Below are 23,849 nucleotides of genomic sequence, written 5' to 3'. Positions count from 1 at the left end.
GAGGAGGAGGAGGAGGTCTCACCCGGCCAGGCGATCCCTCGCTGCCCACATGTGCTCTAGTGCAGCGAAACGTTTCTTGCACTGGCTGCCGAGGGAGGGAGGCGGAGAACAGCCCGTGTTGAGCAAGAGGATCAGCTTGTCGATGTCCTGCTTCGACCCAGGGTAGGTCACGATGGCGCATCCCCGATAGAGAGCCGTTGGGTCTGAGGAGGAGGAGGAGGAGGAGGAGGAGGAGGAGCGGTGGGGAATGGCGAGGCAGTGGCTGTACCTCCAGCAGTTGTTGACCCTCCAGTCTATGAGCCACTCAAGCAGTTCCTGCGTCTTCTTTCCCTCTCCCTCCTCGCTCCTCGCGTGCCCGCGGAGCCACTGGAAGAGCGACTCTTGTCTGTAGGCGTCTCTCAGTACCGCCTTGGGCCCCTCCATCAGGTCCGAGCGGCAGAGGAGGACAGGGCGGATGGGAAGGTTGAGGTGCTTCTGAACCATGTCGATCCGCGCTGAGAACCCCTCGCTCTGCCACGCGCTGCTGCTCTCCTCTTCCGCTCGTGCTCGTGTCACCATCCCCATACGGACCAACGAGGTCAGTCCCGACTGCTGCGCCCACGCCCACATCCTTTCCTGCATGCTCGCCATATCCATCTTGTCGCCCTCAATCCTCGAGCGCTAGGGGGTCATGCCTGCCTTCTCTTGCAAATCTCCTCACTCACTGACACGGCAAGACGTTCCGGGAGGAGAGAGGAATGAGCCGAGCAACAGGGGTGAGATGCCGTATAAGTACACGCGACCAGCCTGAAGGATTGACAATCCATCAGCAAAGTTTTTGACACTGCGACTGAAGACTTCAACAAAGCCTCCTTGTTATCCTCTTTCTCGTCTCCTGCTTCTCACTCTGCTTGTTGATCGCTTTGCCTCAATCCCTCGCTCCGCTACTGGTTTTCCTCAAGTCGTTTGCTCCTGTTGCTGCTTTTCTCATCTACTTTCACTGCTCTTGATCCCCGTGCTCCAGCGACTACCTCTGTTGCATCTTATTCCACACATCTCATGTTGTGTTCCCTTTCTGCATCATCTTCTCGTACCACTCATACTGATCCTCCTCCTCCTCCTCCTCCTCCTTCCTCTCTCCCCCCTGCTCTTACTCCTGCTCCTGCTCCTGCTCCTGCTGTTCATTCCTGCAACGCTGCCATGTCACCCGATTCACGGTTTTATCACATTGTACCCCACCCTGTAATTTACATATTACAGGAGGGGTTCTGCCTTCATTCTTATGGGGGTGGGGTACATAGGTCGAGTCGTGGGGTACTTTATTATGATAAAGTGGGGTCTAGAGGGGTATACATAGGGTAGTAAGAGCAAGTAGGGTGTTGGTGAAGCCGGTAGTGGAAAACTTGGGGATACGATGGGGTGGGGGTACTGGTGGCTCTTCGTTCGCAAAATGAAGAGATAGAGGATGGGAGGAGGAGGAGGAGGAGGAGGAGGAGGAGGAGGAGGAGGAGGAGGAGGAGGAGGAGGAGGAGGAGGAGGAGGAGGAGGAGGAGGAGGAGGAGGAGGAGGAGGAGGAGGAGGAGGACGAGGAGGAGGACGAGAATTTGTAAGAAATAGAGAGGAGGAGGAAGTGAAGAAACAAGGTGAACCTTGTTAGGGGAACAGTGGAGTGCGAGGAGATTACAGAAAGGTCAGGAGAGCACTAAGAATGTTATAAATAGACGATGGAGATTTTGGATGTTATGGAGATGAACTAAGAAATTATGCAGCTGATGGTTCAGATAGAATGAAAGCGTTGAGAATCGTGACAAAGACAGAGAGAGCAAGTAGACATTTGTAGATCTGAATGACTGAATGCGATGGGATGGAAGGATACAGTCGAAAGAGGGTGCCCATCGATTTCTCTCACTCGATGGCTCCAACTTCAAGCACACAGAGAACATGGTTTGATTGTTGTGGCTCCGCAGGCCAGCAAAGCCCAGGAGCCGCCACGCGCTTGGTTGATCATGGGCGGGTCGCTGACAGCCAGAGAAACAACCATGACTGCGAAGAAGAGTGCCGTGGTCGGTTCTTTGCTCGCTGTGATCGTGGTTGCTGCATTGATCCTCAACGAGGTCTGATCTGTCGCCTCGTTGCTCCCTCCTGACATCTTCTGGTCAACTAGAGTGCTGAAAAGAGCGTCCTGTACACTGCTCCGCATTCGGAAGTAGCTCCTTTCCAGCGCGTATGGAATCCTGACACCAACAATGTCTACGAGGATCCCAACGAATGGCCGACAGGCAGGAGCCTTGCGTCTTGACTCCAGGCTCACCGTTGGATCGCAGGACCTGGATGGAATTCGGACGATGACGAACCAGCGCAAGACAAACTCTGCGGCTCTGACGGTAGCGATTGCCCAGAGGTACCTCATTGAGATCCGCTCGCGTGTGTGAATGACGAGCAACCAGATCCCCGCGTTCAACGGTGAGGATTACTTCGACGACAAGCCCATCGGGTAAACGAGCTGGGCCTCGAGTTCTCTCCTACTCATCTGGTATGCAGCTGCTGCCATACCAAGGAAGAGCAGGAGGTTTGGTCCAAGTGGATTGCCCTCCGGAACCGGGTGGCCCGGCTGGAAGGCACGGTGAGGCCTTTTCTCGCTGTTGGTCACAGACTTGAATGACACGAACCTTGCAGGTCAGGCACCTTCAGAACTTGAAGCGAACTGTAACTATCCAGCAACGGTAGGCTTGCGACCCTGCCGGCCTCCGCTACCTGCCCTCCCTGCCTCCTCCACCTGCTTGCCTGCCTCTGGGTTTGTTTCTGACTTCTCGATAGGTTGAGTGCCTCCCTCAAAGGAGCGCCGGGGCCTCGCGGACCGCAAGGTGAAAGCTGAGGAGGACGAGGGCGAGGCGAGCTCACTGAGAGACTTGCAGGGCCTGAAGGGCCTGTGGGGCCAGAAGGAGGCATGGGGCCCAAGGGATTTCCCGGGCCGGAAGGGCCGGTAGACTCATCTCGATCGATCACTCGGAATGTTCTGACTGAGTGACAGCGAGGGCCCGACGGGATTGAAGGCCCCGAGGGACCTCGTGGACTCCCCGGTCGCAATCGCTGCCCATCCGGCGTCCCCACCAGCTACCTCCGCCTGACTGAGGTGAACGGCCCATGTTGCGGATGTCACAAGCTCATGGCTGGCGGCAGTGCACTGGAGGATCATGTCTGGTGCAAGTGAAGCACATGGACCAGTGGGGCAGCATCTGTGCTGACGGAATGTCTCAAACGACTGCGAGCATTGTATGGTGTGCATGTTGTGTCGATCCATACTAACCGAAGAAAAGGTGTGCAAGGAGCTCGGCTTCAACAAGATGGAGTCATACCAGCGTCGAAGTGGCAGCGTTGACAAGATCTGGATGACTAACGTAGCTTGTAACGGTGACGAGGTTAATCCTTGAGTCTGTGGTGGGGATGGTTGTGTGAGAGCTGTGCAGCAATCGATCACCACGTGCTATGCCAAGTGGAATAAGGACTCCTGCAGCAACAGCGGAGAATTGGGTGTCTGTTGTGATGGCGAGCCTGTTCGCTCGGTGGGTCAAGACTTTTCTTGCCTCTTCCATGACTCGTTTGCAGGCTGCTACCCGCCAGTGTCCTACGGGTTCATATCTCCCCTTTGCCACCGACGGCAAAGCTTGCTACTCGAACAAGTACTCGGCGAGGTCATTCCAGGAGGCGCAAGAGACTTGCAAGCTGTGGGGAGGAGAGTTGTTCAGCTATGAGGACAGGTCGGAGCTCGACCTTGGCAGGGTGAGTTTGTTGCGCCGTTGAACAGATCATGTTGATGTCTCTTGTGCTGATGGCTGCGTGTAGACGATCATGGGCGATGACGAACCATTTTGGATTAATATGAGAAAAGTAAGAGGATCCTGGTTGTTCCTGGACGGCGAAAAGCCCAACTATGCTCTGCAACGATGGAAGCCAGGACATCCTTCCAGCTCAGCGTCAACGGACAAGTTCTGTGCGGCTCAGACCAAGTATTACAGTTCGAACTTGTACATTCGAGACGAAAAGTGTACGGACAACTTTCCTTTTCTCTGCAAGAAGTTTATGCCCGACCACGCGCCTGTCAAGGTTGTGATTCCTCCGCCCTCGACGGTTCAGGATATGAGAGAGGAGGGTCAGATCCCTCCTGCATGCCCGTCAGTCGGAAACATGGCGGTGTTCTACTCTGGCAATGACTTCACTGGAGACAAGGCAATGCTGATCGCAGGAGAATACCCCAAGTTGAACGAAGACCTTTGCGACAACGACAAGGCCCTGTGTGAAGTTAAGCCATGCAACCTGAAGAAGGGCACTGTTGACTCCCTTAGCATCCCCGAAGGACTGGCCGTGAAGATGTTCTCTAATGAAGACTACAAGGGCTCTTCCATCTACTTCTACGGTCCTAATGAGATCCCAAAGCTCAGCAAGTACAGCTGGTCCAACAAGATGGACTCTGTCCAGGTCATCACTGTCCCGCCCTCCAAGTGGACTGTCCGGGCGTACTCCTCTGACAGCAAATTGGTTCATTTGGAATCTCCTTCCATGCTATCTTCCGTCGGTCAGTATGTAGTCCCCTTCATCAACTTCGCCAACTTTGATGCCATGAAATCGAGGATGCCCGGCTTACCCAACAACAACTTCCTCCTGCAATGCTTTGGGGAAGTGAACATCGAGAATGAGGGCGAGTATGGTTTTTGCACCACATCAGCTCAGGGCTCGTACCTCTACATCGATGGCAAGACGGTTGTCAACAACGACGGTGATCACAACGAGCAGGAGAAGTGTTCTCTGGTCAAGCTCACCAAGGGCAGCCATCAGGTCAAGGTGGTCTACTTCCACTCCAACAGTTATTCGGTGACGTTCAAGGCCCAATATTACGGTGTGGACACTGGGGATGAAAAGCTCGCGATCCCTTCCTCCAACCCCGCGGCCCCCGCACCCCCGACGATGTCGCAGTGGACGATGCAGGTGTACACGCAGAACGTCGACATCAACGGCGAGCCGCGCAAGAAGGTGATGAACATGGTCGGCAGCGCCGTGGTGAAGGCCATCGATTTCAACTCTCAGACCGAGATCAAGAACGCACTGCCCTCAAACACCAAAATCCCTTCCGACAAGATGGCTGTCTACTTTTACGGCAACCTCCAGGTTGTCAGAGAAGGCGACTACAACTTCTGCCTCGAGTCCCACAACATCGTCTACCTGTACATCGACGACAAAGATGCCGTGACCCTGGGTGATCACGCCGGCAAGCAAGAGAGCTGTGGCATCGTCAGGCTTGGGGCGGGAGCTCACAACGTGAAGGTGGTGCTGGTAACAGACAGCAGCACTGTCTCCATCCTCGTCACCTTCAGCGGTCCTGACACCGGCATGCTGAAGATGAGGCTTCGCAGTGACAGCCCGGTTACTCCTGAGGACTCGACTCAGTCTGTATGGCTCATCAGGGAGTGGCAGTGCCGCTCCACGATGCTCAGGTGACCCCCCTCCCGCTCTTTCCTTGTCGCTCTCTTAACCCTCTTCTCGTCCTTCTCCCCTGCCCTCCCATCTCTTATTCTTCTCTCTTCCCTTCAATTGACGCTGCTGACTGGTATTGCCACAGCGACGAAGACAGCATGAAGAACGACAAGCTGACCTACCTCGGGGAGGGGCATGCGCCTGCTCTGGACTTCAAGAAGGACGAGGACCTGAAGCACTTCTTCTCCAGCTACAGCAGCACCAACGCCGTTTTCCGCTTCTACGGGAAGCACACGATCAAGCAGGCGGGTAACTACAACCTGTGCCTGACCAACGACTACAACGGCTTCTTGTACGTCAACGACAAGCTAGAGATCAGTAGCACGGGGGGATGGACGGCAAGAGAGAAATGCTCCTCGGTGTACCTGGCGGCAGGGGAGCAGAAGCTGCAGGTCCGGTGGTGGTTCAACGGTGGGGGGGATACGTTAATCCTTGAGTACTCCGGGCCCGACACGCTCGGGAACAGGTGGCTCATGGGCTCGGCAGACGCTGGCAACCCTCCGATGCCCTAGAGGATGTAGCATACGGCAAGGCGAGGAGGAAGGCGAGTGAGAGTAAAGACAGGCGCAAGGAAGAGGTGCTGCTGATCTTGAGTTGTACCCACGTTCACTTGGTTCTCCTCCTCTCCTCCTCCTCCTCTCCTCTCGCATCGTTCAAGATGAGAGAGCAAAACAAGCTCATGTGACCTGTAGGCTTGCATCATCCGCCGACTCCTCCCCTCTGTTCCTTTCCTGCACATCTTCCTCGACTCCTCTCCTCACTCCATCCTGTCTGAGCTCTTCTCTTATCCTTTCCACCCTTTGCCACTCTTGGTTCACATACCCAGCTCTCCTCCCCGTCCTACCTCTGAATCCCTCCTCTCTTCTTGTTCCGCTGTACCCGTCTGCTCTGCTCTGCTCTGCTCTGCTCTGCTCTGCTCTGCTCTGCTCTGCTCTCCACTTCTCTTCACCTGCAAACATGAGAGCGCTTGCCGTTACGAGTGTCAACCACATCTGTCAGGTTTGTCAAACATTGCTGGTTATAAGCTCGCTAGTTTCACCGGCTTCCCAAGAAACTCCAGCTGGTACGCGAACCCCAGCCACATGCCCATCCCACCCACCAGCAGAGAAGTAGTTACCAGGTGCATCCTGCCCGCAAACTTCTCATCTCCTCTTTCCTCCTCCCTCTTTCCCTATCCTGACCTGTAGCCAACCCGGAAGCCCGAGGCAAACGCGAGGGGCAGCAGCGCGAAATACCTGTGTCAGGCGGTCATGGGAAGCAGCTGGACAGGGCGAGGGCACCAGACAAGGTACTGGACGGTGAAGACCTTGTTGAAGGCGACGAAGGCGATAGTTTGGCAGCAGATGCAACTACAGCTGGGGCTGAGCTGGGGTAGGCGCACGGGCGAGACTTACAGGCCGATCTTGTTCCTCCTTCCGTACCTCAGCGAGATGGCTATCAGGATGACAACCTGCCGCACATGAGCTGCTGCCGCGCTGAGCGTCTGCTGGACCTGAGGGGCGAAGGCGACGAGACCGACGAGCCGAGCAGAGGTATCCATGGACAAGTACCTGCCACAAGGCTTCAGCTGGAGTGGAGCTGGGTGAAGTGGCATACATCTGGTAGAAGTAGAGGGAGAAGTTGTGCCTGTGGTCGACGCGGAAGACATGGTAGATGTACGCCTGCGACAGCAGAGCTGAGAGGAGGAAGAGAGCGCGAAGAAGACCTCGTGGAGGAAGCGATGGCCGTACATGACGAAGAAAGCGCCGGTGAGGACCGAGAAGGAGAGGATTGCAGAGAAGGCGAACTGAAGGCTTCAGGAGGATGAGGACGGAAAATAGGCGAGCAGAAAGGACCTGCGCTTGTTGAAGAAGTCGGAGAAGAAGGAGACGCGCCTGATCTCCCGGCAGAATGACAAGTAGAGCGGAAGCGAGTAGATGATCGGATAGACTTTGACGTGCACGGCAAGCCCCAGGAAAAGCCCAGCTAGGACCTGAGAACATCAGACGTCAGAAACGTGAGCAAGACATCCAACAGGTGAGAGACTTCAGCGATCCTTCTCTCCTCTACTCTTCCTCTCCTCTCCTCTGCTGCTCCTCTCCTCTCCTTCTGCTTCCTCTTGGCTTGCCTCTTCTCCTCCTCACCGGTCGGTCTTGAACCACCGCTAAGATCGTGGCCATGACGACGAGGCTCACGAGAGCTTCAGCGTTGCCTCGAGTAGACACGTTGACGACGATCGGGTTTAGGATCCAGAGGTTGACCAGGAATGCGAGCTGCTGCTTGTCTGTCTTCTGCGCCATCAGGATCCTTGTTGGCTCCTTCAGCTCCGGTCTCAGCGCTCACTCAGAGCTCACCTGGCAAGAAGACATCCCACCAGCAGGTCCGTGCTCGCAAACAGCAGCTTCCCCCACAACTTCCCCACCCACACGTTGGGCAGCAGCAGCATGGCGATGGAGGGCGAGTAGCGGTACGTCGCGCGCTCAAAGGGAGAATCTTGCATTTTCCATCATCACGCGCCAGCCGCCACCCGTCCACCACTCACCTCCCATCGCCATCATCCTGGCAGCGTCAGAGAACACCTGGTAGTCTGCGTCCGTATACTTGACCGCCATGCTCTCGTCCTGCCACATGCCGTACACGATCAACAGCATCCTCGCTGCTCCAGCAAGCAGCCACTGAGGAGTGTGTATCCTATCCGCCATCGCTGTCCGCCTCCTAATCCCTCCCTTGTCGCTGCTAGAGGACGCTCTTGCCGTCACCTCGTCGTCATGGTGTCCTCCCGCTCTCACTCGTAGGATGCTAGTCGTTCGCGATGAAATGCTCGCTACCTGAGAGACTTGTCATCTCATAGCGCATGAGACGGAGACGTGAATACACGTCATTGCGATCAAAGGAACGACTCAATTCAACATCAGCTGTCTGCCTCACCATACAGACTAATGCTCAGCTTACCAATGATTGCTCAATCCCTCTTTGTACATGATGTCTTCTGGAAATATCTTTCCTCTCCTGGTCTCTCATGCCTCTGCTTGTCTCTGCTTGTCTCTTCATCTCTCTTCATCTCTACATCTCTTCATCTCCTACATCTCTTTCTTCTCTACATCTCTTCATCTCCTTTCCCCTCATTGCCCCCTCTGCTGCTACTCTTTCCAACATTTTCGGGATCTCTCAAAGGGATCGAGCACGGGGGGGGGGTGGATGTATGCAGGGCCAATGGGGGGTGGGGGGTAGTGATCAACGGCTTGAGACGAGTAATGCAGAGCAGTGGTAAAAGGAAGCAGAAGCAAGAGGAGTGGGAGGGAGGAGGAGGATTATGAGTAGGGGGGAAGGAGGAGGGGTACAGAGGAGGAGGAAGAGCTGCAGCAGCAGCAGGAGCAGCAGAAAGCAAGGGTTGAGCAGGAGCAGGAGCAGGAGCAGGAGCAGGAGCAGGAGCAGGAGCAGGAGCAGGAGCAGGAGTAGGAGTAGGAGCAGTGGTAGGAACAAGTGAGAAGAAGAAAGAAAACCAAGCAAGATCATATCAAGTTGTTAAGCAATGGTACAGATCAGGAGGATTTATGAGACAAAGAAGGCATAATAGAAGGAGGATCCGACCCAGGATAGAGAGTAGGAGAATGAACGCTGTCAAGAACAACATTTTAGCAGTTGAGGAGAGGGGAGAGGAGGCGGAAGTATTCTGTAGTCGCTCACTGATGCTTTCAAACCAAAAACTTGGAATCCAAGATGAACGTTCATAGAAATTACTATCAAATGCAACTGGAGAAACATCCTCTTGCGCCGAAGGAGGTTGAGGTCAGTGAACGTCAGCTATCCAGGTAGGACACTGAGCAGATACCTGTACGTGTGGCATTACCTACATGACTGATGCCTCTCCGTCAAGGTATCGAGCACAAGTTCGTCGGGGGCAAGGCAGCTGCGATTTCGACGATCATTGCTCCTACACAGGCTGGTGCTGATTTGACAGCACCTGGTGATCTCATGCGAACGAGCAGGCGAGTTTGAGAATGGGGAACTGAACGGCAAAGGAGTATACTCCTTCAATGACGGGAGCAGGCAGGGGGCTGGTTTTTGATTGGACCCCAAATGAAAGATGTTGCAGGTACGAAGGAGAATTCAAGAACGGCTTGATGCACGGACATGGCGTCTACTCAGTCACAGGGTAATCGAGAGACAAGGAGCTTGCCGGCCACTCACGATAAGTCGCAGAGGCCATCGGTTCGAAGGGACTTACCGTGAGGGCAAGCGCGACGGGCAGGGAGTTGTCGTGTACGCCAACGGTCCTGGATCTGAGCATGCCTCTCTTCATTCCTGACGCAGCTGAGAGCAGGGATACGATATGATGGAGAGGTGAAGGACTCGAGCTTGAAAGGAAGAGGTAAATTCTTCTTTCCCAACGGTAATCGTGCACTCTCCTGCTCCTACGTGAAGTGACGAGTGAAAGGTGATGTATACGAGGGCGACTTCGAAGCCAATCTCCCCCACGGGGAAGGGACGTACAGGTTCGCCAGCGGGACTGTTTACGAAGGACAGGTGAGGTAGGAAGTAAACTACACAGCATGACAAGTGTTTGCAGTTCAGAGCAGGAAGAATCCATGGCGAAGGAAAGTTTGAATTTCCAGAGGATGCAGGTGACGCTGGAGACTTGAATGATTCGGACCGCGTCTCACTTGCTGCATCTTGTCAGTGTACGACGACCAAGAGTATCTTCCTCCTGGATTGAGCATCCCCGAGAAGCTCCGGATTCCGGTCCATCGCGACCATATCAGCATGTTCGGCTGCTCATGATGATGTAGGGAGGACAAACGCCTGGTCAGTTTGTCAACGGCAAGTTCGTTGAACCTTCGCTCGTGGAGGTGGAAGAGGCGGTTGAGAACGCCGAGGGTCAAGACTCGCAGGCGGTGAGTAGGAGAGAGAGGAAGAACTCCGACCGAGTGAAGTTCATGGCAGGATGAGGGGGAAGGAAGCCTGGAGGAAGCTACGGTCGATTCCAATCATCCTCAGAGCGCAGGTACGATCTTTCCTGACGATCCGATGTTACTAGTGACATGGTTGTCCGCCTAGCTGGCGATGGGCCCCCGTCGACGGCTGGCATGGAAGGAGGAGACGCAGAAACCGCGTCAGTGCACAACGAAGAGTAGCAGACTCTGGCACTTTCGAGGCAAGCAGCAAGGGTCTCTTCGTCCCTATAAATCATCTCCGAGAAAGACGTTCACCCCGTCACCTTTGTATCCATATCACAAACTTACAGTAGGAGAGCTCGGAGCTTATGAGCTTCTCGTTATTGCCACAATGTTTCTTCTCGTATTCTTGCAACAGCGAGACGAATCGCATTGCCATTCCAACATGAACAGCTACCGTTTGCCTCTGAAAGATGTTGTACCTCAATAGCTCTGACCTGGCGCACTCCGAACCTTGGCATGTCCTCGATAGAGTGCTTAGAGCTTGTTGAAATTGCTGCTCGACATCGTTGATTCGTTCATCATAAGCAGGTAGCAAATCCGATTGCAGGTGGAACTTTTCCGTCGATCTGTATGCTTTGAATACGTAAAGAATCCAGCAAGCGTTCAAAAGAACGTAGGCGGCGACCGCTAGAGCCTTTCGCTCCATAGCAGACATTTCGTCTGTACTCACAACCAATCGAAAGATGGGCATCGGTGTAAGTTACTCTTGAATTGCACTGTTCAGGCTTTGGTCTGCGCTTGAGGGATGTTCGGTGAGTTTGACTATGTAGGCAGTGAACAAATAGGCAAGGAGAGATTCAGGTGAGTGGCTCGCCGTTGAGAGGGGAGCAAGCACTAGGCAGACGAGAGGAGGAGGAGAGGAGAAGAGTGTGTAGAGGGTCTCAAGCAATGAGCTTCTTGCTCGGTCGAGAAGGAGGAGAGGAGAGGAACTTAACTTAGAGGAAGAATGAAGCCATGATCGGACGGAGCAAATCAGACCACTGGGCAATTCATAAAACTCTTTTTCATTTATATATAATATCATAAATTGGTTTTAGGAATACTAAAATAGATATTGGAAGTTTAAAACTATTTTATGACACTGTTTAGGTACAGATTATATATTTTTTTTTGTTCTTATGAATTTCACGATACGCCTCAGTCGTATCATCACTTTTACGTTCAGCCTGGCCGCGGCCATTTATGCGGCCCCGCCGGCCCCCGGGCCCGGGTTCACTCAAAAAAAACTCCCGGCCCGCCGGCCGGGTTCAAAATCTCCCGGCCCGGCCATATAAAAAACTTGAAAAAGCCCGGCCTGTTAACTTCTTTACTCAAAGTTAAGTTAAAACTGAGGCGCGCGGCGGCTGGTCTCTGGAAGTACCCTAACCTGCCAGGCTGACTTTGAGAACTGAGGCGTGTGGGAGCACTCCCGGTCAGGCCCAGGGCTCGCTCTCGCCGCCCGACGGTGACCGCCGAGTCAGCCTCGGAAATTTGACTCTTGAAATGCACTCTGTGACTGCACAGTGCTGCCGCGCACCGGACTGATATCACCCGGCGTGATCATAGTCACACTAGTATACGGTACGGTACTATGACCTCCGAGGCACTGCGGCACTTGTGATCATCAGCCGATGATGACCGTACTGATCGGAATGTCACCGGGCCGTGTGTGAGTCGCCGGGAGTCGAGTCACTCAGTTTATCATGGTATTATAACGACAACGTAACGTATTTTTATTACTGTTTTTGGAAAATCGTGGTTCCGTTGATTTTTCAATTTTCAAATCGGTACACGCCTTCGTTCCCGCTGATGCTCAATCCCTTCGTTGGCATCATGCTTCCAGCACCTTCTTATCCTCGTCCTCGTCCTCGTCCTCGTCCTCCATCACTTCCTCTTCTTTCTCCTTCTGATGTCAATGTTGTCCCCACATCGCGTTACACGCACCTTGACATCTCTTTCGTTCATCCCTTAGATCTTGCATGTTGAGTGGAAATTCAGACTGTGATTCCTTGTAGTTTGCATACATCCATTCTTGCTATCCCATTATTTTTTTGCTTTATCAAGAGCTCCCATGAAAGTCCATACCAGCTTGTCACAGTCTGATAGAATTATACCTTGATAGAATCATATCTACTAGGCTTGACTGTTTTTCCTCCCGTGACCCTGTTTCAGGTATCAAACATGTCGAACACAGAAGAAGGTAAGGGTCAGAACGTCAAAGTTGTGCTGAGATGTCGCCCAATGACGCCGTCGGAGGCGGCAAAGGAGAAGCAGGCTCTGCGATGCCTCAATGAGAAAACAGTAGAAGTCTCCTACGCGTCCCTTGGAAAGGCGTCGAAGAAAGCGTTCATGTTCGATGGCGTGTACGATCAGTCATCGTCGCAGAAGGATGTGTTTGAGCACGTGGTGAAGCCAGTTGTAGACGAAGTGCTTCAAGGCTACAACTGCACGGTCTTCGCATACGGTCAGACCGGAACAGGCAAGACTTACACCATGGAGGGCGAGGTCAACAACTGTGGCAGCGTGATGCCTCCAGGAGCAGGCGTTGTTCCTCGAGCTGTAGCGCATGTGTTCAAGTACCTTGAGGAGAACGACTTCGAGTATCAAGTTCGTATCTCTGTGGTGGAGCTATACAACGAAGAGCTGTCCGACCTGATCGCATCCACCGACGATCACTGCACGGGCCAACTGCGCAAGCTGAGGCTGATGGAGGACCCGAAGAAGGGAGTGGTGCTACAAGGAGTGGAGGAGAGAGCCGTCAAGTCCGCTGCTGACATCTTCTCAATCCTCGAGGGGACAAACAAGCAGCGCCATACCGCAGAGACGCTGTGCAACAAGCAGTCCTCCCGCTCTCACCAGATCTTCACTCTCAAGATCTTTATGAAGGAAAAGACCCTCGATGAGGAGGAGGTTATCAAGACCGGCCAACTGAACCTCGTCGATCTTGCAGGCAGCGAGTGCGTCGGAAGGAGCGGAGCACTGGGAGACAGGAAGAAGGAGGCCGGGCAGATCAACCAGTCCCTCCTCACGCTCGGGCGAGTCATCACAGCGTTGGTGGAGCATCAGCCGCACGTACCGTACAGGGAGAGCAAGCTGACCCGCCTGCTTCAAGACTCTCTCGGAGGGAAGACCAAGACCCTCATCATCGCCACCGTCTCCCCGACCTCTGGCAACATCGAAGAGACTCTCGGTGACTCTCCGCTCCTCCTCCTCCTCCTCCTCCTCCTCTCTGCCCCCTCCTCTCCTGCTCTCGGTGACTTTCCCCTCTGCCTGTCTCTCCCCTGCTCGCCTGACCTCCCCCGATCTGTGCAGGCACGCTCGACTACGCCTGCAGGGCGAAGAACATCAAGAACACACCAGAGATCAACCAAGTGCAGACCAAGAAGACCATGATGCGAGACATGGCGCGAAACATCGCCGACCTGCAGGAGCAGGTCCTCCATCCTCCACATCTCCGACGTTTCCTGCCCTTCTTTACCTCTCTTTCCCCCCTTCCTTTTTTCCTTGTCCTGCATCCCTTTCTGTTTCTTCCTCTGATTCTGTGCAATGCTTCCTTGCATCGTCTTGTTTCCTCTCCTCACAAATCCTGCAGCTGAAGGCTCAGCGCGAGGCGAACGGAGTTTACCTCTCCTCCCAGAAGTACGAGGAGATGCACACGGAGATTGAGCGACTCAAGCAGGCATGACCCCTCCATATCCCCCTCCCTACACCCCATCCCCCTGCTCATGCTATCGCAGAACGAGCTTGTGCTGCAGCAGGAGATTGAGGAGAGGTCGAAGCAGCTGGAAGAGATGCAGGAGTCGTTCAACGAGGCCTGCGGGAAGCTCGAGCACAAGGAGCAAGAGCTCAAGGTCACCAAGAACGAGCTGAGTGAGACCAAGACAAGTCTGAGTGAGACCAAGAACGATCTCAAGGTGAGCGCGAGGAGCTCAAGGAGGGAGGGGATGATGGTGGAGCCCAGGAAACTCGTGGCAAGTTGGATGACACGACATTCGTGCTGGAGACGCACAAGAAGACAGGAGAAGAGCTTTACGAGCAGGTCAACAAACCTTCCCTCCCTTTGCCTCCTCCTCCACGTCTTCCTCTCGACTCTTCCCACTCCTCGTAATCCTCTTCCTTCCAACTCATGCCATCACCTCAGGGAACTTCTCTCCTCCGAACCTCCTGGGAGATGCACAGCGACCTTGGAGGCTTGTTTGCTAAACTCTCGCGCAAGTCAAACGTAAAGTCCTTTCCTTGTCCACCTCGCTTACTCCTCATTCCTCCCAGCCCTCTTGACGGTCTTGGCAGGTGGAGCATCAGAACAAGGAGCTGGCGACGTCGCATCTCGTTGAGATCAGAGACTATGTGAGTGAAACTTTACATACTATACTGCGATGATGTAGATGTTGGTCGTGATAATCGATTACTGGGATATCATGACGGGAGTGCAGTTCTATGATGACTGTGCAATTCCAGGTTCAATCAGCTTTCAAAGAGCTGGAAAGTTTCCAGGATTTGCAGGCAAAGAAGTTCAAAGCTCTTCAGAAGATCGTCGCGCAGTATGTGGTCGAGAAGGTGAAGGAGGAGAGAGGACGGGAAGAGGCTCTAACGCCTTACAGAACGAGGAGATCGAAGCGATCAAGAAGGACGTATCATCGCTACAGCAGACGTGAATCCTCCACCCTTCTCCTTACTCCTGCTCCTCCTCCCTTCCCCATCTCCCTTCCTCCCGTCCCCGTCTCCCTTCCTCCCGTCCCCATCTCCCTCCCGTCCCCATCTCTCTTCCTCCCGTCCCCATCTCCCTTTCCCCTCCTGCTCCTTCTCTCCCTCCTTTGATTCACCTCAACTCTTTCAGGACTGTCCTCTCCCTTGAGGAGCAGATCAGAACCACGGAGACTACCGTAGAGACCTTCAAGGTACCTCCCCCACCCTCACTCCCCCAAAAACTACCCCATTCCCTTCCTTTTTCTCCTGACGCTTCTTCAGGTTTCAGTTGACGCGGTCAACCTGCTTGCTGTGGAGCAGAATGACGTGAGACGCATACACGGCCCTCCTTACGCTCTCCTCCTGCTCCTCGACTCCTTCTCCCTCTTTCTTCTCCTGTTCTCGCTAGCTTTTCTGCTGCTCGGCTCATCGCATTTCCTCAGGAGCAAGCCACCTTGATTCGCCAGGCGAACTCTGACGCCTCCGAGGCGACCGCGAAGCTGGTGAGACGTGAAGGAGGCGATGAACAGCCTTGACGGCGAGCAGGGAGAGGACCTGAGCAAGACCAAGTCTCAGATCTCGGCGTGGGCTGAACAGGTGACCGCAACGAAGAGAAGGAGAAGCTTCCTTATTAGGTTTGACAGACTTTAACTGCAATCGAGTCCGAGGAGCATGTAAGCCTCCCCTCCCCTTCTCTTCTCCTGATGTCTTCTCATCTTCACCCGCTCAGGTTGTCAGCGATTTCGTTTCTTCGCACCATCAGAAGATGTCGGACGTCAAGACCTTGATCAACTCTTCCTCTCAGCACCACATGCAGGTCTATCCTCGAGCCTCCTCCTCTCCTCCTCTCACCTCGTCCCTTGTCAGGCCATCAAGAAGGAGCAAGACGCGCTTTCTGCCCTCGTCCAGGTCCGTCAGCCTCCTCCTCCTCATCATCATCATCATCGCTTCTTGTCTTCGTTCTCACTCCTCGTTCAGCATCAGGAGAGTTCGTTCAAGTCCATGGCCGACACCATCACCTCTCAAGGTCTTCCCCTTCCTTCTCCCTCCTCACGTTTGACTTCCTCGCAGTCAACCGCCTCGTGTCGGAGGCTCTCCAGCAGTACCACCAGCAGATGTCACGGGATGTCAACGTCAGTGTCTGCTTGCCCTCCTCTTCTCAGCTTGTTCTGATGCCTCGCAGAATGTTGTCGATGGGCTGAAATCGTCCGAGAAGAGGTGCAGCCTTCTCTTCCCCTCCCCCTCTCTTCCTCCACTGCTCCATGAGGTTTTCTCTGATCTCATGTTCCTCTCAGCATCGGAGAGTTTCAGACTTCCTTGACCTCTTCGCTCGATGCTGTCGGCCAGCAGACTCAGGCGATGGGAGGATCCGTCAGCACTATGCAGAAGCAGGTGGGCAGCGGCAGCGGCAGCGGCAGGGCAGGCTGACAGATGAGCAGATGAGAGACTTGACATCCAGGAGCTGCCAGCAAGCCGAGCAGGAGGTAAGTGCGGAGGAGAAGGCGGAGGAGAAGCAAGGGTAACGCACCGTTGGCAGATTGTTTCTCACAGCAACGACCTCTCGTCCTGCATGCAGAGCTTGCGCGAGCAAGAGGTTCGAACGGCCCTCCTCCCGCCTCTCACTCCCTCGCCTCCAATCTCCGCTCCCTGCCCTCCCTCTCCCTCATGTGCTGCTCAAGTCTCTTGCAGGAGCGCTACGAGTCCATCTGCAAAACGCATCAAAGCTCGTTGTCCTCCAAAGTTACCGAGGTCTCAAACCATCCTTTCATTTTCCTCTCCTTGTTTGTGCCTCCTCTCATGGTTGTCCTGCAGTTGGTACAAGAGAAGGAGGCGCACGCAGCTCAGGTCGTGGATGCTCTCAACACAGACGTACAGGTCTGCTAGACCGTTTTAGAAGCTTCTTCCTCCTCCCCTCAACGAGCTGACGATGATGCAGGATGTGAAGTCGTCTGTGGATGGAATCATTTCCCAACTTGCGGTGAAACTAATTCCTCCTTTCCTCTTGTTCCCTCTCAAACCCAAAAGCCCTTTCCCGTCGGCGTCTCGTCTCGACTCGTCTCACGTCCTCTTCCTCAGTCATCCGACCAGAAGTCCAACAGCTGGGGTGAGTCCTTTTCCTCCAACGTGGCTCAGCAGGTGAGTGTCTGCTGTGGAGCGGTTGGGCTTGAGCTGAAGGCATGCAGGGCGACGAGCTTAGCCGCTTCTACCTGAGCGCGAAGTCTCGGCTGGAGATGATCGGAAGCAAGGAGCTGGAGCTGGTGCAGGTGATGGCAGACGCTCCTCGCCCTGTGCTCGTCTCACGGCTAGCAGGACCTGCCTACCGGGCAAACTCCGATGAAGAAGGAGCTCCGCATCCCTTCCTCGCTCCCTGCCTTCCGCTCGGATGACGAAGTTCTCGCGGAACTCCGGGGCTTCTCACTGAAGGAGGATGCTGATGGTACACCCCCTGCCCTCCTCTTTTTGTCCTCCCACTCTCCTCTTCTTCCACATGCGTTAGTTGCTGATGAGAGCGAGCAGCAGAAGTGGAGGAGCAGGAGGCGCAAGAGCAGGAGGAGTTCCCTTCGGTGCTGTAGCTTGCAGATCACCCCTGCTGTTTGACATTCTCTAGGCCGAACAAGAAGCTCAGCAAGATGAAGCTTTGCCAGAAGGTCTCCCCCTCCCCCTCCCCCTTCCTCCCTCCTGCCCTCTAGTCTCCTCCCTCGTCACTCTGTCCCTTCTCCTCCCCTCCTCCTGCCTTGTGACCTCCCCCCAGCTCCTCAGGTTGAGTCCCCAGTCGCAGTAGAGGAGGAGGCTCCTGTCCTTGAGCGCCAGACGTCGTCGGGCAAGAGTGTCGAAGGGAAGGGGCTGAAGCAGGGGAGATCGCGTATCCCCTCCTTGAGAAGGTGGGCAGGAGGAGAGGAGAGTCAGGAGGTTCTGACGCGTTTGTTTTGAAAAAATAATCTGCAGCTCGCGAGACAAGGAAAATCAAAAGAATTTGAACGTGATGTGAAGGAGCAGACAATAACGATGATCGTCACTGTGAATAACTTAACGTTTGTCATAAACTAACTCACTTACCTCCATCTTCTCGTGCTCCTCCTCCTGCCGGTACTCCTCCTCCTCCCTTACCTGCTCCTGTTCTCCCGCTCCCTCGTCTCCCTCGTCCTGCTGTGCATGTCGGGCGTCCTCGCTCAATCCCTCTGCGTTCACATCCGCAGGCTCGTCCAAGAAATCCGTTGGGGGCGTCTGAGGAAGGGGTAAGAGGAGCGGAGGAGGTCAGAGCGACCTCGTTTTCTTTGGCGTAGAGGATGGCGAGTGTCTTGGATACAATGGTGTCCTGCCTTGCTTGAGCGAGAGGGAACTTACAGAAGAGAAAAGGAGAAAGAAGAGCATAACAGATGATAAAACGAGAAAAGCAAAGAGTTATTAAGATAAGGTGTCGTGAAACGGGGAGGGAAGAAGGTCTGCAGAGGACGCGTATGATAAATAAAGCGAGAAGAAGGAAAGGAGAGGGAGGAGAGGTGGGGGTCAAGAAAGAAAGAGGTAGAAGTTGCAGACGTAAGGAGTAGAGAGGAGATGTAATACTTTAGATTCAGCTCCTTCCTCGCACTGCGGTTCAATCTTCAGAAAATATTTTGAAGAAATGAGACAGACCTGAAGGCAAAGAACTTCTATCTCTCTCAGCTTGTGAAAATAAAAATCCCTTTCCTTCATCGCATATCAGATGACATAATCTCTTCATCTTGTTGTCGCCTTCACCTTTTCAAGTGTGTCGACACTCAATTGCATCTCTTGTAGCTAGTGGACTTGCACGTCAGCAGGATCACAGTCATCGCCTCTGAACCTCTTCCTTCAGTCGGGAGTTCGTCGTCTGACTTCACGCTCCTCGTCACTTCAGCGGCATCCTCCCGTCCTCTTCTACCTGGCATGAAGTTGCTCCTCCAAGTGTGAGAAATCAGCTGTCATGTTCGCCATTCGCGAGCTTGCATCTGGCACTTTCAATCGAATCAGCATCGAAACAACGACGATCATGTAAATAATTCAGAAGATTCAGAAGATTCAGATCATGATTGAGATGAGATGACAGAGACGATCATGGAGATGGTATTGGTGTTCATGTTGATGCTATCAGTGTCTTGCCTGGACTTCTTTGCAGCCCAGCACTAGCAGGCCTGATCGGTTTTTGTCTCATGGGCTGCATTGGAGTCAAAGCAGCACGACGGCGATGTTGCTTACAGTGCTGGGGCTCTGATCTTTGGTGTTGACGGTCAGCGGGGGTTTCTGTTGAGCCGAGAGGATGAGACGCGGAGGTGTACCTCAACGGGCTTGCCTTCATTACAGGAGAACTTTTTTTCTCCATCACCTTCGGCGCTGCAGAAGACGCAACCTTGCCTGCTGGGCTGCAGCAGGAGAAAGAAATCATGACATTGAGGCGAAGCGACTCAAATGTTTAGGCAATCACCTTGCCTTGCCCTGCCGTCGCTCAATCGGGTTGTACTCGTTGCCCTACATCGAATCAAACAACCGGATGAAAGCGAGACAGCAATGAATACCGCGTAGTTGAGGTCGAAGAATCGCTTGCACCTGTACAACGTCACTAACTATGACAAGATAAGCTTGTGACAGAACCATTGCAACATTTCGAGATTGTCCAACGGCTTTTAAAGCGTCAGAAACGGACCAACAGCTTGACGTCCATACCTTGGCCTTGATCAACTTCTCAACCTAACGACGATGTCACCAGCAAGAAAGCATTGATCTTTTACGTCCTCACCTCGACATGTTTCGAGATGTTTCGCTTCTCAAAAATGGCTTGCAGAACCTACAGCAACCATTAAGCGAGTTGGACAGACCATCCATCTCGTTGTATGCCTTGTAGTTCTTGACACAATCATGTTCGAGCTTTGCATCAAAGATCACTCGCTTCATCGGAACCTCCCCCTGTCCCGCTCCGTCAATTCTTCGCCAAATTATCAGCATTGCTAACAGGGTAGATTGCGTCCATGATCTGACAGTATGCTGCTCCGTTGGCGCATTGCTCCACCTGGACTGGGTCACCGAACGGGAGGACAGGAGAAACAAGAGGAAAAGGAAGAAGAGGAAGAAGAAGAGGAAGAGGAGGAAGAGGAGGAGAGGAGGAGGAGGAGGAGGTGGTGGTGGTGGTGGAAGAAAGAGGAAAGAAGATGGGGAAGAGGGGGAAAGAGGAGGAGGAAGAGGAGGAGACCTTTGTGTAGCTGATCTGAAGGAGCTCGTTAAGCCATGCCAGCAGCTCGCTCCTCCCGACGCGATAGGCTGCCAAAGAGAGGTCATTACTTGTGCGTGCATGCTCACGGACTGATCTCACCAGCGTCATGTATGCCGAAAGATTCTTTTTGCGACATGTCGCCCTGACCTGCCTGAACGTGAAGCATTCAGACAAAGGTATTGATCACAAACATACAGCAAGATCGTTTCTCGATAGCTCCGACACCAATTGTCTTCATCCATATTCCTGTCCTCAACTTTTCTCAGTTTCTCATCTCTGTCTTTACCTCTACATTCATCTCTTCGTACTTCTCTGACCCCCCCTCCTCTCTTCTCTGTCTCCTCTGTCTCATCGCTCCTTGCTTCCCTCGCTCCTGCCCTTGCGGCTGCATCAAGGGAAGCTAGGGTTCCAAATAAAAAAATCGTGAATCCGATCTTGAGATTGCAGACAGATCGTACGAGTATGATCGCACGAGTATGATCGAATCGTCGAGTATTATCGCACGAGTATGATCGACAAGTATGATAGTACAAGTATGATCGACAAGTATGATAGTACAAGTATGATCGACAAGTACAATCGACAAGTATGATCGCACGAGTATGATCGCACGAGTATGATCGCACGGGTATGATCGCACGAGTATGATCGCACGAGTATGATCGCATGAGTATGATCGCACGATTGTATAAATATGATAGTACAGGTACGATCGACAAGAATGATAGAACAAGTATGATAGTACAAAGATGAACGTATAACAATACAAGCAAGTTCGTGTATGTAAGATTGTGCTGCAACCAATTGCAAAGGGAGTTGGAATATCATACGAAGCATGTAAGTACGAGACAAGGACGCCGTTAAAGCATGAGACTGAGGTCGTCTTCTACGAGGGTATCAAGACTCTCAAGGAATGGGAAAATTTTTGCGCTTCCTCGGTCTTTCAGCCGCGCTTTCAATGCCGCACTCAAGACGTCGCAGGAAAGGAGAGACACGAGAGTTGTAAACGATGCTTTATGGTTCAACACTGACACATCAGTGTGTAATTCATCCATGTTTGCTGGATCAGCCTCTTGCGCGAGATACCATAATATTTTGTTTAAAGTTTTGCTGGATCAGCCTCTAGCTCGAGATATTGTCTACTTGAGCAAGCATTGAGTGACATCAACTAGCACCTGCTTGTAAACGTGGCATTCTCCACTCTGAATGATGAAGAACTCGCTGCCTGGTTCTCCCTCCTGATGTCAACCTCCGTGAGACAAACGAGGTACGAGCTAAACTCACAGCACCTTCACAATGACCTCGTCATCCTCCACCTTTCTCATCTGCATCGTTTACATCACTTTGTACAACGTGTTTGTTGACGTCTACCTGCATGGCTTCTGCTATCTTGAACTTCTCATAGTGGTCCAGTTCCTTCAAGATGTTCACCTGCAATAAGATCACCAGGCTTCGCTCGCGGTGAAGAAGAAAACCTTGGAGAGGAACTGAACCCTCTCGTTCAAGGCTTGCTTTCCACTGCAGGTCCGAATCAGATACCAACAACGCTCTCAATCGCTGCTCCTCAAACCTCTGCATCATCAGTTTTCTGAAGGTGTCACGTTGCAAGGCCCACGTCACACAGTGCTGATCACGCGAGCAATCAGAGGCTAAGCCTGGGGCAGTTTTAAGGACCTCAGTGGCGCGGATGGTGGCGATTCGCTTATCGCCATGGAGCAGCGCAAGCTCGCCGAAGGAACCTCCTGCTAGCACATCACCAGCATGGCACCAGGCGACCACAAAGGCAGCACCTGGCCCATACTCGTTGACCTTGACAGGGTCGGAGCCCAACGGCTTTGCGATCAAAACCTTGACATGAATGAGCGAGCAGGAGCAAACGTCAGCGAGAGAACATACATCTGCCTTGCCGGAGTCCAAGATGTAATAATAATCAGCTGGCAAGAGATTGAGTCAGCCGGCAGCCAAAGCAGAGCCTTGACATACCTTCATCTCCTTGACTAATGATGTCTTGCCCGTCATCGAATTCTAGCTTTTCCACCGCTGTGACAACCTGCACAAACTGATGTCATGCAAGTGAGAGGAGAAAGAAAGATTGACCAAGTCTTTGGAGGATGGATCGAGGTAGGACAGCAAAGCCGTTTTTTCAATGTACTAAAAACCAGCTCAGTTGAGACAGAAGAGCCTTGTCCATCCTTGCAAATTGATCTCACTTTGTGTATTCTATCACGTTCCTCGTCCGTCTTGGGAAATTCCGGAGGTCTCCAATCATCCTCAACCTGGCTGAGTGTGAGGCATGAGGTCAGCAAGGTAAGAAGCCTGCCTTAGTCGCGGCCAAGTAGACGGTATCTCTTCTTCCCCTTCAAAGCATTTCAACCAACAAGGCATCGCCATGCATTCGCTTGAAACCTCCGCATGTTGACGGGAGGCGGCGGGGGCTCCTCATAATCTTCTTCCTCCGAGACTCCGCCGTAGTCCTGTGTGGGAGGTTGGAGGCCACAGGGAGCCAAGAGTCTCTCACGTCCAGATGCTCCTCCGGCTCCTCTTCCATAAACTCCACATCCTTGTACTCTCCCTGTGCGTCATTCAGAACAGCATCCACTCTATTGAATGAGTATCACAATATTTCTTTGCAGAATGTCGAAGAGACTTCCGCAAAGGCGGTTGAAAGCATCGCGAGAAAGAACCAAAAGAGTAGATGATCCAACAGACTATGAGCAGTATCAACGACGAGATGAAAGTACTCTTGGGTGTTCGTTTGCAACTGTCTGACCTTCACAGTAGCTTGTCTCGGTTTTCCATGCAGCAACGCTATCTCGCCGAAGAAATCTCCTTGAGCCAATTTCAAGACCTAGAAAGAGTCAAGAGTTGATTCTTCAAGCACAGCTTCACCAATGCTTCTTTGTGATCGAACTTTCGAGTGGCGCGCGGATTGTTTTCGATCAGGTAGCGGCCCAGCCACTCGAAAGGGTCGGACGGCTCCTGTGTCTCTCATCACATCAAGTGGAACAAGATGGTTGAAGTTACTTCAGCACAAAGTTTTGTGAGTGCCTGGGAAAGAAAGGGAAGAATCGATGCTTCCAGATATTGCTTCACTTTTTCTTTCTTTGACACTCCAACGGTCCCTGAAGGATTTGTTATATCTCAATCAAGAAACGACGGTAGAACCTTGATCAGACATTCTTGAGGATCTGATCGGGAGAATCACTATTCAAAAGGAGGCACCTGAGCTCACCATTAGAATGATATACTGACCTACTCTTCTCTTCTCTTGTTCTCTTCTCTACTTCATGCATATCCTGCAAGGCTGCGAGCCTTTGCACCTACAAAATTTGTAACCGAAGGTCTCGGCGCTAAAAAAACAAATTCTTTCTATACACTTTTTTTAGTACTCTCTCTCTAAAAAGAAATCTGAAATTCTCTTCCATTTGACTAATAATTAAACAGGTATTTGTTATTAGCGCCGAGATCCCATAAAAAGGGGAGAAAGGCAAGAAAGACCCTTTTTTCCGGCCGGG

At 52.8% G+C, this 23,849-nt stretch overlaps 9 protein-coding genes across 9 annotated transcripts; 4 read left to right on the top strand and 5 right to left on the bottom strand.

The window, feature by feature from the left end:
• Nucleotides 1–18: 18 nt before the first annotated feature.
• GUITHDRAFT_166806 (hypothetical protein) lies at nucleotides 19–568 on the bottom strand. Its single transcript, XM_005818834.1, has 2 exons — nucleotides 269–568; nucleotides 19–147 (listed from the first exon to the last, which is right to left on the bottom strand). Exons 1-2 carry the CDS (start codon nucleotides 562–564, stop codon nucleotides 132–134), a joined length of 312 nt encoding a protein of 103 aa, XP_005818891.1. The 5' UTR covers nucleotides 565–568; the 3' UTR covers nucleotides 19–131.
• A 1,257-nt stretch (nucleotides 569–1,825) lies between these two features.
• On the top strand, nucleotides 1,826–6,020 carry GUITHDRAFT_121909 (hypothetical protein; the record flags this gene model as incomplete). Its single annotated transcript, XM_005818833.1, has 16 exons — nucleotides 1,826–1,867; nucleotides 1,947–2,093; nucleotides 2,144–2,203; nucleotides 2,304–2,363; nucleotides 2,427–2,473; nucleotides 2,521–2,602; nucleotides 2,656–2,702; nucleotides 2,797–2,843; nucleotides 2,895–2,962; nucleotides 3,011–3,112; nucleotides 3,160–3,252; nucleotides 3,297–3,398; nucleotides 3,447–3,542; nucleotides 3,586–3,759; nucleotides 3,823–5,468; nucleotides 5,594–6,020. 16 exons carry the CDS (start codon nucleotides 1,826–1,828, stop codon nucleotides 6,018–6,020), a joined length of 3,240 nt encoding a protein of 1,079 aa, XP_005818890.1.
• Nucleotides 6,021–6,177: 157 nt separating this feature from the next.
• On the bottom strand, nucleotides 6,178–8,317 carry GUITHDRAFT_98711 (hypothetical protein). The gene is made up of 12 exons (XM_005818832.1): nucleotides 8,030–8,317; nucleotides 7,842–7,980; nucleotides 7,632–7,794; nucleotides 7,344–7,480; nucleotides 7,214–7,301; nucleotides 7,105–7,169; nucleotides 7,001–7,058; nucleotides 6,903–6,958; nucleotides 6,789–6,857; nucleotides 6,548–6,743; nucleotides 6,458–6,500; nucleotides 6,178–6,194 (listed from the first exon to the last, which is right to left on the bottom strand). The coding sequence occupies exons 1-10, from the start codon at nucleotides 8,187–8,189 to the stop codon at nucleotides 6,680–6,682; spliced, it is 999 nt and encodes a 332-aa protein (XP_005818889.1). The 5' UTR covers nucleotides 8,190–8,317; the 3' UTR covers nucleotides 6,178–6,194; nucleotides 6,458–6,500; nucleotides 6,548–6,679.
• Nucleotides 8,318–9,203: 886 nt separating this feature from the next.
• On the top strand, nucleotides 9,204–10,685 carry GUITHDRAFT_91126 (hypothetical protein). Its single transcript, XM_005818831.1, has 12 exons — nucleotides 9,204–9,299; nucleotides 9,365–9,429; nucleotides 9,477–9,537; nucleotides 9,584–9,643; nucleotides 9,691–9,761; nucleotides 9,809–9,886; nucleotides 9,926–10,014; nucleotides 10,058–10,112; nucleotides 10,169–10,230; nucleotides 10,278–10,382; nucleotides 10,432–10,492; nucleotides 10,546–10,685. The coding sequence occupies exons 1-12, from the start codon at nucleotides 9,208–9,210 to the stop codon at nucleotides 10,620–10,622; spliced, it is 876 nt and encodes a 291-aa protein (XP_005818888.1). The 5' UTR covers nucleotides 9,204–9,207; the 3' UTR covers nucleotides 10,623–10,685.
• Nucleotides 10,686–10,701: 16 nt separating this feature from the next.
• On the bottom strand, nucleotides 10,702–11,100 carry GUITHDRAFT_121906 (hypothetical protein; the record flags this gene model as incomplete). Its single annotated transcript, XM_005818830.1, has 1 exon — nucleotides 10,702–11,100. One exon carries the CDS (start codon nucleotides 11,098–11,100, stop codon nucleotides 10,702–10,704), a length of 399 nt encoding a protein of 132 aa, XP_005818887.1.
• A 1,505-nt stretch (nucleotides 11,101–12,605) lies between these two features.
• Nucleotides 12,606–14,109, top strand: GUITHDRAFT_159015 (hypothetical protein; the record flags this gene model as incomplete). Its single annotated transcript, XM_005818829.1, has 3 exons — nucleotides 12,606–13,614; nucleotides 13,737–13,795; nucleotides 14,017–14,109. The coding sequence occupies 3 exons, from the start codon at nucleotides 12,606–12,608 to the stop codon at nucleotides 14,107–14,109; spliced, it is 1,161 nt and encodes a 386-aa protein (XP_005818886.1).
• A 40-nt stretch (nucleotides 14,110–14,149) lies between these two features.
• GUITHDRAFT_121904 (hypothetical protein) lies at nucleotides 14,150–17,683 on the top strand (the record flags this gene model as incomplete). Its single annotated transcript, XM_005818828.1, has 25 exons — nucleotides 14,150–14,338; nucleotides 14,386–14,463; nucleotides 14,715–14,771; nucleotides 14,883–14,981; nucleotides 15,026–15,075; nucleotides 15,262–15,322; nucleotides 15,393–15,437; nucleotides 15,554–15,613; nucleotides 15,657–15,707; nucleotides 15,755–15,784; nucleotides 15,841–15,927; nucleotides 15,978–16,019; nucleotides 16,089–16,137; nucleotides 16,182–16,243; nucleotides 16,294–16,328; nucleotides 16,406–16,502; nucleotides 16,550–16,594; nucleotides 16,648–16,704; nucleotides 16,800–16,859; nucleotides 16,923–16,985; nucleotides 17,047–17,088; nucleotides 17,187–17,246; nucleotides 17,294–17,374; nucleotides 17,421–17,547; nucleotides 17,631–17,683. The coding sequence occupies 25 exons, from the start codon at nucleotides 14,150–14,152 to the stop codon at nucleotides 17,681–17,683; spliced, it is 1,680 nt and encodes a 559-aa protein (XP_005818885.1).
• A 2,278-nt stretch (nucleotides 17,684–19,961) lies between these two features.
• Nucleotides 19,962–20,382, bottom strand: GUITHDRAFT_61115 (hypothetical protein; the record flags this gene model as incomplete). Its single annotated transcript, XM_005818827.1, has 3 exons — nucleotides 19,962–20,030; nucleotides 20,077–20,133; nucleotides 20,314–20,382. Coding segments are annotated over 3 exons (195 nt in total), but the record flags the coding sequence as incomplete, so codon positions are not given.
• Nucleotides 20,383–21,336: 954 nt separating this feature from the next.
• GUITHDRAFT_156462 (hypothetical protein) lies at nucleotides 21,337–23,558 on the bottom strand. Its single transcript, XM_005818826.1, has 19 exons — nucleotides 23,500–23,558; nucleotides 23,359–23,456; nucleotides 23,224–23,313; nucleotides 23,105–23,182; nucleotides 22,953–23,042; nucleotides 22,853–22,906; nucleotides 22,741–22,808; nucleotides 22,655–22,691; nucleotides 22,545–22,610; nucleotides 22,432–22,485; nucleotides 22,318–22,384; nucleotides 22,231–22,268; nucleotides 22,125–22,182; nucleotides 22,009–22,076; nucleotides 21,905–21,960; nucleotides 21,810–21,852; nucleotides 21,706–21,765; nucleotides 21,624–21,659; nucleotides 21,337–21,572 (listed from the first exon to the last, which is right to left on the bottom strand). Exons 1-19 carry the CDS (start codon nucleotides 23,510–23,512, stop codon nucleotides 21,474–21,476), a joined length of 1,173 nt encoding a protein of 390 aa, XP_005818883.1. The 5' UTR covers nucleotides 23,513–23,558; the 3' UTR covers nucleotides 21,337–21,473.
• Nucleotides 23,559–23,849: the final 291 nt, after the last annotated feature.

This window comes from Guillardia theta (genome assembly GCF_000315625.1).
Source record: "Guillardia theta CCMP2712 unplaced genomic scaffold GUITHscaffold_264, whole genome shotgun sequence".
Taxonomy (NCBI): Eukaryota; class Cryptophyceae; order Pyrenomonadales; family Geminigeraceae; genus Guillardia; species Guillardia theta.
The sequence above is the reverse complement of the archived record's forward strand: the minus strand, read 5'-3'. Positions and strand labels throughout refer to the sequence as shown.